General features: G+C 46.0%; 1 protein-coding gene and 1 long non-coding RNA gene across 2 annotated transcripts in view; both read left to right on the top strand.

Annotated features, from left to right (window-relative positions):
• The window catches only part of LOC310848256, a 388509-nt gene that overhangs the window by 17481 nt on the left and 353762 nt on the right, over nt 1–17266 (top strand). The gene's annotated exons all lie outside the window — the stretch shown is intronic.
• On the top strand, nt 3616–8839 carry SOX4 (SRY-box transcription factor 4). The gene has a single exon (XM_083748755.1). It carries the CDS (start codon nt 4961–4963, stop codon nt 6248–6250), a length of 1290 nt encoding a protein of 429 aa, XP_083604881.1. The 5' UTR covers nt 3616–4960; the 3' UTR covers nt 6251–8839.

Here is a 17266-nt window from a genome sequence, read left to right as displayed (position 1 = left end):
TACAAAGTTTTCCCTGTCTAAGATACAAATGTTATTGACGATCTGAAACCGAAAAGGCAAGATCTGGTTTAGAAAAGGGTCCACATTTAGGCAGTAAATCAAACATTAATAGTTTTTAAATGTTCCTGCCACTGAAGAAGTGATGTATTAAGAGCATTTGAATTTAGCTTCGAACTGTTCCTTTCACAGCTCTTTTACTGAAGTGATATTTTCAGTAATTGCATTGCAGTTAGGCAGGCTGCTTATCCTAATCTGTGGTAATTGTTGCAGCAGAGGTAGTAGCTTGTGTTGTCACCTATACTATAGTTATCTTATCCATCTGGGACTTAGGGGTGTTAGTGCATGTGACACAGATTTTGTGCCAGTCCACCTTGAGTGAATGTATGTTTCTGGGATCAAGACTACTGTAAATGTTGGTTTTGACTTGTGAAGCCCTAAAAGGTTTAGGAGCAAGTTATCTGTACCCTTCGGAGCCTGTTTGAACACTGAGAGCTGCCTTTTTTAAAAGGCCTGCTACTGAGATTGGTTCGGTTGGTGGGCATGAATGAGGGTGTTTCCTCAACCTCGGCCCTCCAGATGTTTTGAGACTACAATTCCCATCATCCCTGACCACTGGTCCTGCTAGCTAGGGATCATGGGAGTTGTAGACCAAAAACATCTGGAGGGCCGAGGCTGAGGAAGCCTGCCCTGGATTATGTAACTACTCCCCTGCTGAGTTGGAACAAACTCTACATTAACAGCTTTAAAAACATGCTTATTTAGGAAGGCCTAATTATTATTATTTTAAGTGGGGTGTTTGGGTATTAGGGGAGGTGTAGTACCTCTGGTTGAGAACACATCATGCTCCTTCTGGGGTAGTTTGTCCACCTTTTGTCCTCATCCTGGGAGCTCTCACCTGTGGCTCCTAGAAAAAATCAGCATGTGACAGCAGCCACACCCTGGGAACAGCTTCGACTGGCTGGCTAAACCAAATAATGGGGTCTCAAACCCTCAGGGAGTTAGGGACTTCCCTGCATGTGAAGACAGGCTCTAGTGGATTGAGCAGACAAGACCAATGGTGGCTGCAACGGTCAATAATGTGGTTCGTGCATGTGCTGTGGAGGGGCAAATGATGCTCATCAACCTGGGAAGGTAGCTCATGTAGGAGAAGGAAAACTCTGATGCTTGGGAGAAGAAAAGGCTAAGGAGTAAACCCTACATAAATACAGAGTGGAATCCCTAAGATGGTTGGATGGCACCTTGTATGCCTCCTTCCAGCAACTCCTGCAGCCACACTGATGCCAAATATATTGCTCTGCTTTTCTTTGGACCACATCAGCAACACCGAGAGGGAGGTCTTGTCTCCTGGGCAGCCCAGGACCCCCTTGCACACTGCCCAGGCTTGTGCCCTGGGGGGGGGGGGACCCTTCGGTGGTGCTAACCAAGTTTAAAGTTGCAGCCACAACAGGCCCTTTAAATTCTCCAGTGGTTTGACTTCGCCCCTGGAGGTGCACTCCAATGTCTTTCGAGACAGATGGAAACCAACAATATTTCAAGTTATTCAGCTGTCTTAAAAATGTTTTAATGCTGTGGGGTCCCCCCCCAGCCCTGAAATTAATATCAAAGCCTATGCTTTTATTCCTATTTGTAGTTTATCTGGCTCATGTTGCATTTTTTTATACTGCTGCATAACTCACTTGTTTTGTGTGTGTGTATTACAGCATTTTGTTATTCTTCTGTAAGTTGCCTTCTGTGGGTTATGCCCCAAAATGTGACCCATATACATGTTTATAAATGAATAAAATAATTGTATGACTGTCTTTACACAGTGTCATGCTAAAGCATGTTGCTGTCGCCGCCTTCTTCTCATGGTGAGATTGGCACCTGGTGTCATTTTTTATATTTTTATGTATGGGCCTTTAATCCCAGTTCAAGGCACTCTAGACCTAAAGTGCTATATTATTAGGAACAGACTGTAAAACTCTGTCCTAAGATTTACGTCACAGTTACATACCTAGGATTGGACATCCATGCCACCACTGAGTCACAAAACAACATCCCAGCCGTGTCCAGCGATACTCAACTTCCTGGGGTTTCAGGCAGGATCTGGAGAGGTTGGAGACACAAAACATGCATTCCACCACTGATGTGTGAATTTCGCTTCAAATAGTTGCTGCTATTTTATGTGATTTCTTTAAGATGGGATGTTCACTAAATCAAATTCTGCAACTGTGTGGATTTATGAATTACACTTTCCAACCTTATTTGAGATGTCCCCTAAGGTATTATCTCTGTTAAGGGTGCAGTAATTTGTCATCAGTCCCGATGCACTCTTCAGTGCTCTGTGTTCATCATTAACGGTGCATGCTTAAACTGGAAAAGAGCAAGACCATCACTAGAACCATCCTGTTAGGAATCTAACACCAGTTTTGGGACCTGCCTGCTCTGTTTTTATTATTATTAACCACCCTTCATCCCTAGATCTCAGGGCAGTTCACAACATAGGAGTCCTGTTCGTTCACTCCAGCATATCTGTGTCACACTAATTTTGAGGAGTGCAGAGTATTTGGGAGATAAGTTTGGACTGCTTTTGTCTGATTGTACTTTTTTGTCCTCGATTCATTTCCCCCCCTACATTGTCATCAGGTGGCATGTAATTTATTGTGAAGGTTCTCCTTTTTTTGTCCCAGCACCTACTAGGGATGTAGCAATGACTTGATGGGTGCTGTAGAACCTGTTTCACTTCTGACAGTACTGTTGGATAAGAAGGGAAAGTCTGAGCTATTTATTGTTTGTTTTAAAATTACTGTTTTCCATTTTCACAGGCATTAGGATTTGAGAGTTGGGCAACTCAACGAATCATAGACAAAGTATGCCATTGTAAACAATGTACCTGAGTGTATTAACGAAGGGGGGGGGGGCGAGAGACAAGCATCCAGTTTATAGCCTTATTTGTTCTGCAAACCATTCCTTGACCAGCCTATTTGTCACTGGCTCACCAGCACTTTCCAGAGGAGGAGCTCTTCACAGAGGCTTTTTTCGCCTCCTCCCTCCAAGAGAAACTGAAGGGGGCGAGGAGGGAGGGAGGAAGACTTGGCATGCTACTTAATGCAAATCATCCAGGATTATAAGAAATCATATGCAGGAGAGTGAACCTTATCCACCTGCCTGCATGCCGAATAAAGAGGGCCGGTTGGCAGTCAGGATATCTACGGTAGCAGCTCCTAAAGGCAAAGCAACACGACGGTGTAATTTACAGCCACAAAAAAACTCTCCTTTGCACCTTCTTCCCAAATAAGTATGTAGAAGCTGCACTACTGTGCGAAAACTACTAGTGGGGGCCGTGGTAGCCCCAATCATACAAACCAGTAGGCCATATGTTTTCCACTGGAGAAAGCAGTGAAGAGCGCGTTGCGGGGCGGGAGCGAAGTTTGTGTGTTTAATCTGTTTAGATAAAAGGAAGAGATTAAGCAAAAACACGTGCTGGGTTCTTCTCCCAACCCCCACCCCGCTTCCTCCTCTCAACGAGGAAACGCTCCCAAGGAGTCGCCTTTCCCTTTACGCGGAAGTCCACGCTTCCAATGCATCGCCCGCCCGCTCCCCCTCCCCCTCCCCCTTCTCTGCTAACATAACGGGCAGAGCTCATCTCCCTCCCTCCCTCCTTCCACCCCCAGAGTGTAGTAACACACGGACGCCAGCCCCGCTCCCTCCTTTCCGCTCGCGAGCGCGCCGGCGCGCACACGCATCCACACGTGCACACGCACTTTCCTCTCCACGCCCCCCTCCCCCGCCGCCCCAGGCCCGCCGCCCTTTTCGCCCTCACACGCGCACACGCGATGAAGTAGGAGGAGAAATGCAAACGCAAAAAAGGGAGGAGAGGTGGGGGGAAAGAGAGACAGAAAAAGAAAAACCAGAAATCTCAGCTGCACTTCTGGCCCTTTTAAAAAGTTTGTGTAAATTGGAATGAGGTCAGATTTGGAGCTTCTCATTGCACGCGGTGATTATTGTTACATTGGGTTCCAAGCCAATGGGAGCCGAGGGGGTGGGGTTTGGCACGGCGGAGCGTTGGATACAGGCTGCGATTGGCTGGGGAAATGACTGTGAAAGGATAAAGGGGCGCGAGGCGGAATTGGGGTCCGCTCTAAGCTGCAGCCAGAGTAACCGTCTAAGAGAGGGGGGCGGTGCGAAAAAGCAGGCCACTTGCATCGCCCCGGTTTCTACATGTCTCTTTCCTATCTTTGGGGCTGTGCATCCAAAGGAAGGCGAGACGGGACTAAATACATTGATTGCACCAGTCACCGCGCTTCCTCCCGGGAAGACACACATTTGTTAACGCTACTTGGCTGCATGCGCGGGGCCGCCTAATCCCTCGCAGCCACTGAATGCCCGTCGAACAAACTCCTGCTCCCTTCTACCACGAGTCCTGGACGGACTGAGGAAGATTTTCATTTTCTTTTTTCCTTTGCTTTGTGGGAGGCGGCCTTTTTGGTTTTTTGCTGTGCCCTTCCAAGAAAACGAGAGACTTTCAGCAGTGGGCGTGCTGCTTTGCTCAAACACCTCGAGCAGGGAGAGGAGAGGGAGAAAGAAAGACGGAGCGAGCAAAGCACTTGTAAACTCCGGGGTGGGGGAAGAGGTGGAAGAGAGAGAGAGGCGAGAGACCTTGGATTGACGGTTGGCGGCGTTAAAAAAAGAAACTGTTTCTGCTTGGAGCCCGGCTTCTGTAACTAGACCCCAGGCGCAAAGTTGCGGCGGAAAGGCGGGCAGAAAGTCTGCCGGGCAGAGGAGGAGGAGGAGGAGAGCGGTGTGGAGCTACAACTACTTCCCAGAGGGAACCGTGCCTTAAGTAGCCGAAGGACGGCGCGCTCGCCGAGGGGGCTGCCGAGCGACGGGGAAAGTTGAGCGCCCGGTTCCAAGCTGGTGCCAAACTGAGCGCCGCTGCTTCCCCCGACAGCCGCCGCTGCTGCGCGCGCGAGCCGCCGAGATGGTGCAGCAGACGAACAACGCGGAGAACACGGAGGCGCTTCTGGCCGGCGAGAGCTCCGACTCCGGGGCCAGCGTGGAGCTGGGCATCGCCTCTTCGCCGACGCCGGGCTCGACGGCATCGACGGGCGGCAAGGCGGACGACCCGAGCTGGTGCAAGACGCCCAGCGGGCACATCAAGCGGCCCATGAACGCCTTCATGGTGTGGTCCCAGATCGAGCGGCGGAAGATCATGGAGCAGTCGCCCGACATGCACAACGCCGAGATCTCGAAGCGCCTGGGCAAGCGCTGGAAGCTGCTCAAGGACAGCGACAAGATCCCCTTCATCCGGGAGGCGGAGCGGCTGCGCCTCAAGCACATGGCCGACTACCCCGACTACAAGTACCGGCCCAGGAAGAAGGTGAAGTCGGGCGCCAGCGCCTCCAAGCCGGGCGAGAAGAGCGGGGGCGGAGGGAGCGGCGGCGGGAACAGCAGCAGCTCAGGAGGAGCTGCCTCCGCTGCCAACTCCTCCAAAGTCGCCCAGAAAAAGGGCAGCAGCGCCGCCGCCGCCGCCAAGCTCTCGTCGGGTGGCGCCGGCGCGGGCAAGCCGCATCCCAAGCTCAGCCTGGGTGGCGGCGGCAGCAGCAGCAAAGGCGCGCCTCCGTTCGCCGCCTCGGAGCAGCCGGCCGCCCTGCTGCCCCCGGAGCACCACTCTCTGTACAAATCGCGCGCCGCCTCGCCGGGCTCCTCCTCGCCCTCGGGCGGCGGCAGCGCCAGGCACCTCCCGGAGAAGAAGGCCAAGCGCCTCTACCTCTTCTCGCACGCTTCGCCCGGCGGCGCCGTGCCGGCGAGCCCCACGCTGAGCTCGTCGACGGAAGCCAGCGACCCGCTGAGCCTCTACGACGAAGCGGGCGCCGCCGCGGGGGCCCCGCACGACGGCGCCGAGCCCTTGGCTTCGCCCTGCTCGCCGTCCGACCACCGCAGCTACACCAGCCTGCGGGCGCCCTGCTCGCCGGCCCCGTCCACCTCGCGCTCGTCGTCGTCGGGCTCCTCCTCCGCCTCGTGCGCTTCCTCCTCCTCGGACGACGAGTTCGAAGACGACCTGTTGGACCTGCACCCCAGCCCGGGCTTCGACGGCATGGCCCTGGGCAGCCTCAGCTCCTCGGTGCTCGACCGGGACCTGGATTTTAACTTGGAGCCCGGCTCGGGCTCCCACTTTGACTTCCCGGACTATTGCACCCCGGAGGTAAGTGAGATGATCTCGGGGGACTGGCTCGAATCCAGCATTTCCAACCTGGTCTTCACGTACTGAGGGGGGTCGAAGGTGGAGACAGAAAAAGAGAGAGAGAGAAAGAGAAAAATAAGTGGGGCGCATGGATGGCACACAGAGCCCATTGCGCCCTGCAGACTGGAGGAACGAGAATTTTGCCCTCTGAGTGTTCTTCTTCCCCCACCCCTGATGAATCTGACTTGGGGGGGGGGGAGTTGTGTGTATTTTTAAAAAATATATAGATACGGAACTTGGCAAAAGGGATCAACCTTTTCCCCCCTTCTTCTTGGAGAAAAAGCGACCGTAGGAGTCCGATTTCTGGCTAAACAGATCTTCACACAGAAACACACACCCCTCTCCTCCCGCCCCCCACGCTTCATCCTTCCAACAGCCGGAGAAGGAGTTCCACGTTTCAGAGACTATAGCGAGAATCAAGTGGCTAAAACAAGAATGGCAACGACTTGCGGGGGGGGGGGAGGGAGGGAGGGCTGGAAGTCACGCACATCTCCTAAGGTTTGTTTCTTGTCCATGAGTTTTGAAAGGGGTGGGGGGTGGGGATCAGATTGTGCTTTGGAGATCTCTTTTGGGGGGCGGGCGAGGGTTTCCCGGGGGGTGGGGGGGAAAAATAATGTTTCAAACAAATCAGCAGGACTTGCAATTGGTGGGGGTGGGGAAGAATCCTAGTTTGCGTTTGGGGGGGGAATGGGGGTGTCCTCTTTCGCCTCGAGAGCAGATGGGGTTAGAGAGAGAGGCCCTAGGAACTGGACTTGGCACCCCGAGTGGGATGGAAAAGAGGGGAGACGTTAAAAAGGAACTGGAAGCTCTGCTAAGAAGATAATAATAAAGCTGAAAAGGATTTGCACGTATAAAGGAGGTGGCACCGATTTTCTTAAGTCACCTTATATTATATACAGAGAAGTCAGTATATGTGGAATTTCAACAACGCTGAACTTTTGTTTAGAAAAAAGAAATGGAGACAGATATAGAACTTACCAAGTTTCTGTAATGATGTGGTACAGGGGAAAATAGAGGGCAGTTGCTCTTTTTTTTTTTTTGCGAAAATGTGTTTTCTTGCTCAGAATCGTGATGGTGTTGGATTATTTCACTGGTGGGGTTTAATATAGCATGTTATCCTATCTTTCTGAGGTTTCTGTAAGACTGTTGAACAGTTTAAAAGAATAGTGTTAGAATAATATAAGAAGCAGATAGATGGCGCTATGTTTGATTCCTACAAAATTATCACCAGCTTTTTTCATTCTTAACTCTTTAAAGGATTCAAACGCAACTCAAATCTGTGCTGGACTTTAAAAAAATGAAATTCAGGACCAAATTTTTCCTCAGTGTCTGTATGTGCGTGCGTGCGTGTGTGTTCTCCTTTATAGCTGTAAATGAAGTCTCTTTTCTTTTCACACCCATGATCCATCCTTGAAACATTATTATTTTTCCTTGTAAATGTAATTTGATGTCATTTTATAAGTGAAGTATTTATACTGGCCAAACATTTTTTTTACCTGTATTACTTTGTCCTATTTTTTATTTTGGTAGTTTCGTTGTTACCCACACCATTTTTATGTCACCTTCACTGAAGGGCTAGAGTTTTAACTTTTAATTTTTTATATTTAAATGTAGACTTTTGACACTTTTAAAAACAAGAGAAGAGAGATGAAAACGTTTGATTATTTTCTCAGTGTATTTTTGTAAAAAATATATAAGGGGTGTAAATTGCTGTTTTGGATTTCCTGATTATAACAGGGCTGCTGGTTAATCTCTCACACACAAAAAATCAGCCCCTACTTTTCTCATGTTTACACTCCAATCTGCAGGCTTCTTAAAGAGACAGCATCCCTTGCTATTCCACTCTACTTGTGAGTTGAGAGAGAGGGATTGTATTAATTCACTGTAGGGCTAACTTCTAACAAATAAATAAACAAACCCTCTCAAAGTAAATAGTTTGTTGTACAGAAACAACTGGAGCATTTTCAAGAGAGAAAAAAGGGATCCTGTAGCTTTAACTTTTAAACCACATCTTTTGCACTTTTTTATAAGCAACAAAATAAAATAAAAAACCGTGCCGTTTAAAAATCACTGGATCTATCTAAATGCCGATTTGAGTTCGCGACACTATGTACTGCATTTTTTCATTCTCGTATTTTGACTATTTAATCCTTTCTACTTGTCGCTAAATATAATTGTTTTAGTCTCTTATGGCATGATGATAGCATATGTATTCAGGTTTATAGCTGTTGTGTTTAAGATGAGAAAAAAAGTGAAAACATCTTTGTACATTTAAGTCTGTATTATAATAAGCAAAAAAAAGAGTGTGTGTTTATGTATGTTAATATAACATGACAGGCTCTAGGACCATCTGCCTAACGAGGAGGTTGTTCCGTTAAGGGTTTTTCCTTTTCTTTCCCTTTTGTTTTTTGGTCATCCATCCTGTGCAATATGCTGTGTGGAATATCTTTGTCTAACAATCTGCCCATAACACAAAGGTGGGGGAGGGGTGGGGAGGAAGCTGGCTAACGATGCCAAGTTCACTGCCTGTCAGATTGTCAATATACTTTCTGTAAATAACCTTTTATCTTTTTTTTTTCCAAAGGAAATAAAATCAGCTGGAACTGAACCCTAAAACCCTGCCGTCCTTGTTGTCATTGCCAGAGCTCTTCTTTTGTGGTTTTCTTGTACTCTTTTTTTACATTGCCAGTGAAAAAAAATGTCTTAATGCTTCTGAAATGCAAAACTGTTAATGCAGAAGCTTGGCCTTGTCTCCCAGCACCCCCCCCCCACACACACACCTGCCCCGCCCCCCTGGAAGGATTTGGCAAGCCAGATCTTCAAGCTCTTTGTGCTGCTTTGAATGTGTGCTGCCACAGCATGCTTTCTAGGAATTTGTATGCACTAAGCAAGTGCTGATAGCATTGGGTTTTTTTCCCTGGAAGAGGAAGGGGGAGGGGAAGAGGTGCAGGGAGATGAAGGAGCTGCTGCTCACGGTAACAGAGAAAGCCACTGGAGATGAAAGGCAAGGGATAAGCTTTAAAGGCCCCATCCACCATTTGTCCTCAACAGTCTGACCTTGCAGTGTGAAAATCCTGCCTCACCCTTTCAGTAGGCTTCTGGCTACAATTCTGCTCAGTGCATTGCCTGCTGGTTCATCTGCAGTGAAGATGGGAGAAAGCAAGCCTGTTTGGGGTCACTGTGAATTCACAGAAGGGTTTCTTCTTTTTTTTAATTTTTTACCAGCGAGAAACTTTTAGAATTCCACTTATTAGAGCCAAAGCACTTAGATTCCATCTCTGGCATTCGAGAAAGTGGATTTAGATGTTTTTAGCTTGGTGCACTGCCAAAAAAAACAAAACACAACCACACACATGAATTACATTTGGTGGATCTTCCTTACCCTCCCCTCCCCCTGTAATCTATTTGTGGAAAATGCAGGGGAAAGCAATTAGAACACTGTCTATAATAGAGGGGGGAAAGTAACTTACGAAAGGACAGGGAAGTGCCAACAGAAATGTTTTCCCCCTCTAACTTGGGCTGATCTTCAAGCATACTTCATTGGCTTCACTTTCTCTAATGGCCTTTTAGATAATCCTTTTAAAGCAGATATGAAATATTAGGTCAGTGGGTGAACAGTGAGTTCTGTAGCAGCTTTGAAGAAGCTTAGAATTTGCATTGCAGATCAGGGTTAGGGGAGACACACACACACACACACACACAAACAAACGGTAGCAATGATCTAAAGCTTAGCGGTTAATTGTGCAGTGAATGAATTGTAGTTTTCCAAATCTTTTTTTTTTTAACCACCTGCTCAAGCACACTGGCTTGGAAACAGAATGCACTGAAAGCCATTGCACTTGACAAGCCATTGTTGAGACGAGGAAGAATGAGGCCAGGGAGAGGCTGGCGCCTCAGCAAAAGCGAGGGGCGTGGGCGCCAGCCAGGTGAGGCGGAGGCAGGGGGCTAACGCCCCCTGCTAGGGGCAGTGCTCGGGCTCCCGCCCACAACCACTCCCCTCTCTTGCAGGGAGGAGAGTCTTTGTTGAGATTGGGGCTGTTTAAGAGCATTTCCAAACAAGTGGGGGGGTTGGGGTTGGGTTTTTTTTTATTTTTAAAAGTTTGATCTTCGTAAGGGAGAGCGGGCACACTGGATTTTAGTTATCACTTCATAAGCTTTTATATTTTAGATGGTGGCAGTTCATTTGGGAAACACTGGAAGTCCAGAGGAAGGTATACTCTCTTACAGAAAAAGGAACAAACATACATGCAAGGAACCCATGTTGAAAAATAACTGCAGCATTCTTGTAGCCTTAGGTTGCAATTATGAATACTCTTGCTAGAGAGTAAGCCCCACTTAATTTAATGAAGCTTGCTTCCAAGTAAACTAGGATTGAGTTGAGTTGAAAACACAGTAAATCCTTTTAAAGGCATCTTTCTAGAAAGGGTTGGGAACCTCAGAGCAATTTCCAAATGTGGCCTTCAGGTCGCCCTCAAGGCTGCACATGGCACTCTAGGCGTAAGTCATGCACCTAGCACAGCCTATCCCAGTCTTTTTGCCATGCTCAAATGTGCCCTGGAATTGAGATAATACCGTTTGAGGTTGGAGTATGTGTAGAAACAAACCTTTTGAGTTTGGTGTGGCTGGAATGTAGCTTACTATACAAGGACAAGGGTCAGAACAGTTGTTCCACCCACTGTTCCCTTGGCCTTACCCCACCCCACCCCACTTTTGCCCCAGTCACCATTGGCAAAGTTGCCTATGAAATATGTGTCCCTTGGGCAGAAAAGAGTTCCCTCTTTGTCTGGATGGAAAGTGGACTGTGTGGTCCACCTGCAGACTACTGGCCTATTTCTGGCGAGCCATCTAGCATAGTGGTTCTCAAATGTATGGAGGGGGTCACTTTGAATTCCTTGGGGGTCTCATATGGTTACTTAAATCTTTCTTTTCCCCAGGAAAGGAAAGCACATTTAGGACACATCGTAATGCTGTGAATTAGTGTTTTGCTTTCACTAATGGACACAGATTTATATTTAGTAATGTGCTGTATGGAAGCAAACATCCCTTTCTTTATACAGTCACTTCCACCCATGAAACACTTAAAAGCACACAGCTGACAAATGGTACCCAACAAAAGCAATATATGAAACTTGGCTGAATTGCATCTAATGAAAATCCATGATGCAGGCTAGCTGACAAAACGTGTCGGGTGAAAGCTATGCATGCACGGCTGACAAAATGCAATAAATTAAAACGATATGTAATACAGCAGGGTGGTGGCAATTTAAAAGGGGAAAAACACATTTCCCTTCTGGGTTAAATATGAAGGAAATTAAAGTAATGTTGTTTCTCCAGCACTGGTGCAATGATAAAAACTAGTGGTGTGTTTTGGGGCCTAGGCCAAGACCTTATCAGCCCGCCTGACAATCTGGCCATGATTAAACTGGCCATGATCTCTGGCAGGAAAAATAAATGGAGTGCAGAGCCAAGTACACATGTTCTTGACATGGCTACCATCTTTCCTTGGGCCTCTTGAAAGCTCGCGGGCTACAGTTTGAGAACCTCTGATATTCCACCTACTAGTTTCTGGAATTCTTGCAAAGAAAGCCAAGGAACTGGAAAGGTGACCCAGGAAATCACTCTGTAAGTTCTTAAGAATTTACACTCAGAAATCATTTAGCACACACCAGTTATTCCTTAAGTGACAAGGTCCTTGGTACGCATGCTTTTCTTTGTAAATGTAAATGACATTTGGTAGATCACAACAATAATTTAATAATGTTATTTTTCATATTTCTATACAAGGATTCTAGCAAAAATCAGGCAGGGCTGAATGCAATACTCCCAAATGCTGGTATATTTCTTTAATTAAGCTCCACATAATAGCTACCAGGGTAGGGCCCATCCACAGAAAGTAATAGATAAATGATACAGTAACAATTATTTTGTGCAGCTGTGTTCTGCATATTTTAAAACTGGATTTCTGGTGCAATATAGATGGACTGACACTTGGGATACAAAGGAAGACCTTGTGTTTATCAAATTCATGTTACTGTTAGAAGCCCAAGAAGAGCCAATATACAAGGACAGTATAATATGCCTTTATTAGGAGAAACCACATGCAGCATGTGAGCTTTTGACTTCCAGCAAAATTTTTTAGTCCCAACTGTTTAAACAAATTGAGAAACAGGGAAATGTTTGAGTGAGGATCTGATTTCAATGATCTGCAACTTACCGGTATTTCACTTGCTAGCTTTCCATGGCGTAGAAATTATTTTATATGGGGCAGTATTTATGCCCTCCCCTGCAAGCCTACTATTGAATGTAGCAGTACAGTTCAGATTGGTTACATAAGATCAGACCAAAGTCCTCTGGTTCTTACAGATTTCTAAGGGAATCCTGGAAGCAGTAGATGAGTGCAACAATCTACTGCGATCAGTTTGCCTTCCTGCTGTCTAAGCCACCTTCTGAGTTAGTGACAGAGAATGGCAGGGGCCATATCACAAACTTACATGCTTCTAAACATATGGAGGTAGGAAGGAAGAGAGGAGCAATTGGTCTCCTGACAGGAAGGAAGTGAAGGCTGCATACTGGACCTTTATGTTGTATATTAAAACTTGCAAAGGGGCCCAGATGCCCCTCACAGGCCCAACCTAGCTGCATTACTATTCACTTCCTGTAGTGCTCCTGGATGCTTTTTGGAGGTGAGCAACTTTTTGGTGAATGGGAGCCAAATTCGGCTCCCATCAGTGATGGCTGTCTGCCATTTAAAGATGCTCCAATGTATTGCCACGGCTCATAAAGCTATAATATATATTACTCCATTGCTCTCAACCTATAGACATAACGGCTGGATTCACACAAGCCTCATTCTACAGAACATGCTTAGAAATCTTTGCTGGGAGGTTTAAAAGTGAATTCAACTGAATGTGCTTAGAAATCTTATGCAGACCTTCATGCTAAACACCCAAAGTCTATAAAGAAGCTTACATGATGAGGGATGTTAGGAACAGGACCTAGAACAGCCCTGTCCTGCCACCATTTTGAGCTCATGTGCATACAGACAGGGCCTGAATGGGACTGTATTGAACCTGCCTTCTGGTATTTTTAGACCCCTTTTCTCTTCCAATGTGGAAATGAGAGCTGTTAATAGAAAGCAGGGAGGGGAAATAGGATTTTAACTTAGGTGTAACTGGGGAGCAGCATATTTAAAACTCCTTGAAACAAGAATAACTAAATTAGTTCCTGCCTTTGGCATTCAGTTTGAAGCTGGAAGTTCCCTCTTAAAACAGTGAGATTGTTATTGAGGGGGAAATTTAGAGAGATCACCCATGTGGTGTAATTAATAAAAAACTTTGCTAAATCCCTACATCCAAAGCATGGAACTAAACACATGCTCCAGTAAGAAAGCCTTAAAGGTAAAGGTAAAGGGACCCCTGACCACTAGGTCCAGTAGTGACCAACTCTGGGGTTGCGGCGCTCATCTCGCTTTACTGGCCGAGGGAGCCGGCATACAGCTTCCGGGTCATGTGGCCAGCATGACTAAGCCGCTTCTGGAGAACCAGAGCAGCGCATGGAAATGCCGTTTACCTTCCCGCCTGGAGCGGTACCTATTTATCTACTTGCACTTTGATATGCTTTCAAACTGCTAGGTTGGCAGGAGCAGGGACCGAGCAACGGGAGCTCACCCCATCACGGGGATTCGAACCGCCGACATTCTGATCAGCAGGTCCTAGGCTCTGTGGTTTAACCCACAGTGCCACCCGCGTCCCTAAGAAAGCCTTAGAAGAGCTTAAAAGTCACAAAGCGTAGCGACTGAAGTATTTGGAATATAGGCTGATCAGACCACACTTTAATAAGTTTAAATGCTTTACTTACAAAACTTCCAAAGGTCAGATTCATTTGTTATTCCATGTAGCAGCAAAAACACAGGGGTGTGGGTGTGTGTGGGTGTGTGGAATGAGCTTGTGATCTGAGCTTGAAACGGTCAAGCCCAGATGTGTTGCCTGGTCAACTTCACATAGTGGAAGAGAGTAAACAAAGGAAGCTTCATTTCCTTCTTCACCAGAGGTGAGGGTGCATGACCTAGGTGAGTCTAGAAATACAATTCTGCAGTCTTAACCCCTTCATGCATTAACTAGCCCTAAGCTTACTGGTTACATTTGACTGCAATTTCCCACAGTTAGGTCCTCAGCATTTCATAGGTTCTAGATGCTTATATCCTCTGGAAGTGTTTTGGATTTTTAAGGTTATCAGAAAATAGTAATTACAAACTAAAACAGTTTTTTGCATAGCAAGGGAGGCTATGTAAGCCATTACCTTGTTGTTGTGTTGTTTTGTTTTAATTCGTTCATTGAGGCTGGAACTCCTAACAATTATTTTAACAAAATTTGGATTGGATAATAGCTTTGGGAGAGGTGTCTTTAAAGCTTTTCCCAAGCTATTTTTCCCCAAACCATTGTCCTTCCTCCCCTAACCCCCTGCCCTGTTGTTTTCCATGGAAGGAAAAAAGAAAGGTACATATATCATGCCTGCAGTTTCCTCCATAATTGGATGAACAGCAGATAGAGAGTGCAGTACAGTGGTACCTTGGGTTACATATGCTTCAGGTTACCAACTCCGCTAACCCAGAAATAGTACCTCGGGTTAAGAACTTTGCTTCAGGATGAGAAAGAAATCGTGCTCTGGCGGCACGGCAGCAGCAGGAGGCCCCATTAGCTAAAGTGGTGCTTCAGGTTAAGAACAGTTTCAGGTTAAGAACAGACCTCCGGAACGAATTAAGTACTTAGCCCGAGGTACCACTGTAATCTATGTGGAAGAAAAGCCATGGAAGGGAAGGGTTAAAGCACTGTCTTCCACAGCACCACTTTGTATGTGTGCGCACGTGTGTGTGTGTGTGTGTGTGTGTGTGCATGCATGCACACTTCAGAATTAAAATAGATGCCATGAGATCCAGTCATGGCGATAGAACTTCTGCATTAACTACAATAATGACTCGTTCATTGCTGAGCCTGTTACCTGAAGCTTAGGCACTTGTTACGCAGTATACTCATGCATACTATAATACATGTGGTGGATTACATGGGTGAACATTTCAGCTTATATCATTTGCAAAATAGGAACAGAGCAGGTTCATTAATTATACTTACCAAGGCCCCTTTAAATTCATTATCAGCCCCAATAAGAGATGCTAGTTTGTGTATTACTATTTGCATCAAGTTCCTTGCATGGCTACTGCACATTGGGAATGGAAGAGTGTGCAGAACAAGTAAGAAAAGGAACAAAAATGGGCTGAAAATGCAGTACCGCATGTGAAGTCATTCGCTTGGGACTAATAAGGTTGTCTTTGGATATATCCTGCAGAAGACTTGTCAGCTTGAAATTACAGGGAAAGAAAATGACCTTAAGGTCTTGATCCATCAAAAATGTCTGTGAGCTGCCAATATAATGCAGTTGCAGAACAGGCAGACAGCATAATTCTTGGGTTCTGAAAATGAAACATTCCCAGTACTTGCGATAGGAAATTTAAAATATTGTACAATGGAATTACAGTGGTACCTCGGGTTAAGTCCTTAATTCGTTCCATAGGTCCATTCTTAACCTGAAACTGTTCTTAACCTGAAGCACCACTTTAGCTAATGGGGCCTCCTGCTGCTGTGCCGCCAGAGCCCGATTTCTGTTCTTATCCTGAAGCAAAGTTCTTAACCTGAAGCACTATTTCTGGGTTAGCGGAGTGTGTAACCTGAAGCATATGTAACCTGAAGCGTATGTAACCCAAGGTACCACTGTAATGGTTGGGCAGGGTGCACATGAAATACTGATGTTTCATGGTATAAAAGGGGTAAGTAAAATGTGTGTATCTACAAACAAATCAAGCTACCAACGAGTGAGTGGTTTTCCTATTCTGTAATCAATTTTGTGAAGAAAATCAGGGTTGGTTTAGTTTAGTTAAAAGAAGTAGATAGAAAATGAGAGTGGTGACAGCTGGGTTCAGGGAGGTAAAAGAAGTCTATCTGGAGGATGATTTGGGTTCCAAAAGGAACAACTGTAGATAAATTGTGCATTATTAAATGTAGGCTGAGAAATTACAAGGATCTTCCCCCCGCCACTCCCATGTTCTCAGACCAGTTGTGATGGGCTGAACATGGAGCGCAGCTCCTGCATCTGGAGAACTGTCACCTGGACATGTGTCAGGGCCCAGCGGAGCCCCAGAGATGCTGGTGAGTCTGGTGCTGACACGGCTTCATCATCTGCTTGGCACCCACTTGCTACCATGGCAGCTTATTCAGTGATCAGCACCTGACCCCTTTTTCTAATGATAGCCCAGTGGGTATTCTCCAGACAGTGGCTTTCAACTCCCAGGAGAGCAGCACCACCTCTGTTACTATTTTCATTTGTTGTTTGGGACTACAGTTCTCTGTTTGAGGGGGAGGGTGCACTATTTTTTAATTTATTACTAGTATTTTCCTTTTGAAATTTCCCGTGTGCCCCATAGAAATCTGTGCTGGGGGCAATGGCCCCCTGCCCCCACACATTACACCACAGCTTTGCCCGCCTCTAGAGTTTTACATTTAAATCTTTTGACTATACAGTTTTCCTCTTTTCTCCATATTGAACTTTATAGATAGAATTGTGTGTGACCATCTTTTAGTATGACTTCTATTATTCTCAGGTAGAAATACTAAAAAATAAAAAAATAGGTTGTTACATTGTGGGTTTTACTTTTTTTAAAAAAGAAAAAGTTAAGTAAAAATGTTCAGCAAGTTGTTAATTGAGAAAGTTTAATAATAATAATAATAAATTTTTATTTATTTATACCCCACCTTCCCCTGGCCAAAACCGGGCTCTTTGAAGAGAGTCTGATGTAGAAAAGGAACTGGTAGGAAGACCAAGGTAAGATTTTCTGTATTAAAGAGCCTTTGCATCTCAGCAATTTTTTCAGGGTACCAGCCATTAAACTATTGATCAGTCTACTCAAGATCAACACTTGAGAATAACGGCTTATCATCAGTGGTGCAGTTAGGTAATTTACCATCCACATTTAATAGTCTTATACACTCCACT

Source organism: Podarcis gaigeae (genome assembly GCF_964106915.1).
Source record: "Podarcis gaigeae genome assembly, chromosome: 7".
Lineage (NCBI taxonomy): Eukaryota > Metazoa > Chordata > Lepidosauria > Squamata > Lacertidae > Podarcis > Podarcis gaigeae.
The sequence above is the reverse complement of the archived record's forward strand: the minus strand, read 5'-3'. Positions and strand labels throughout refer to the sequence as shown.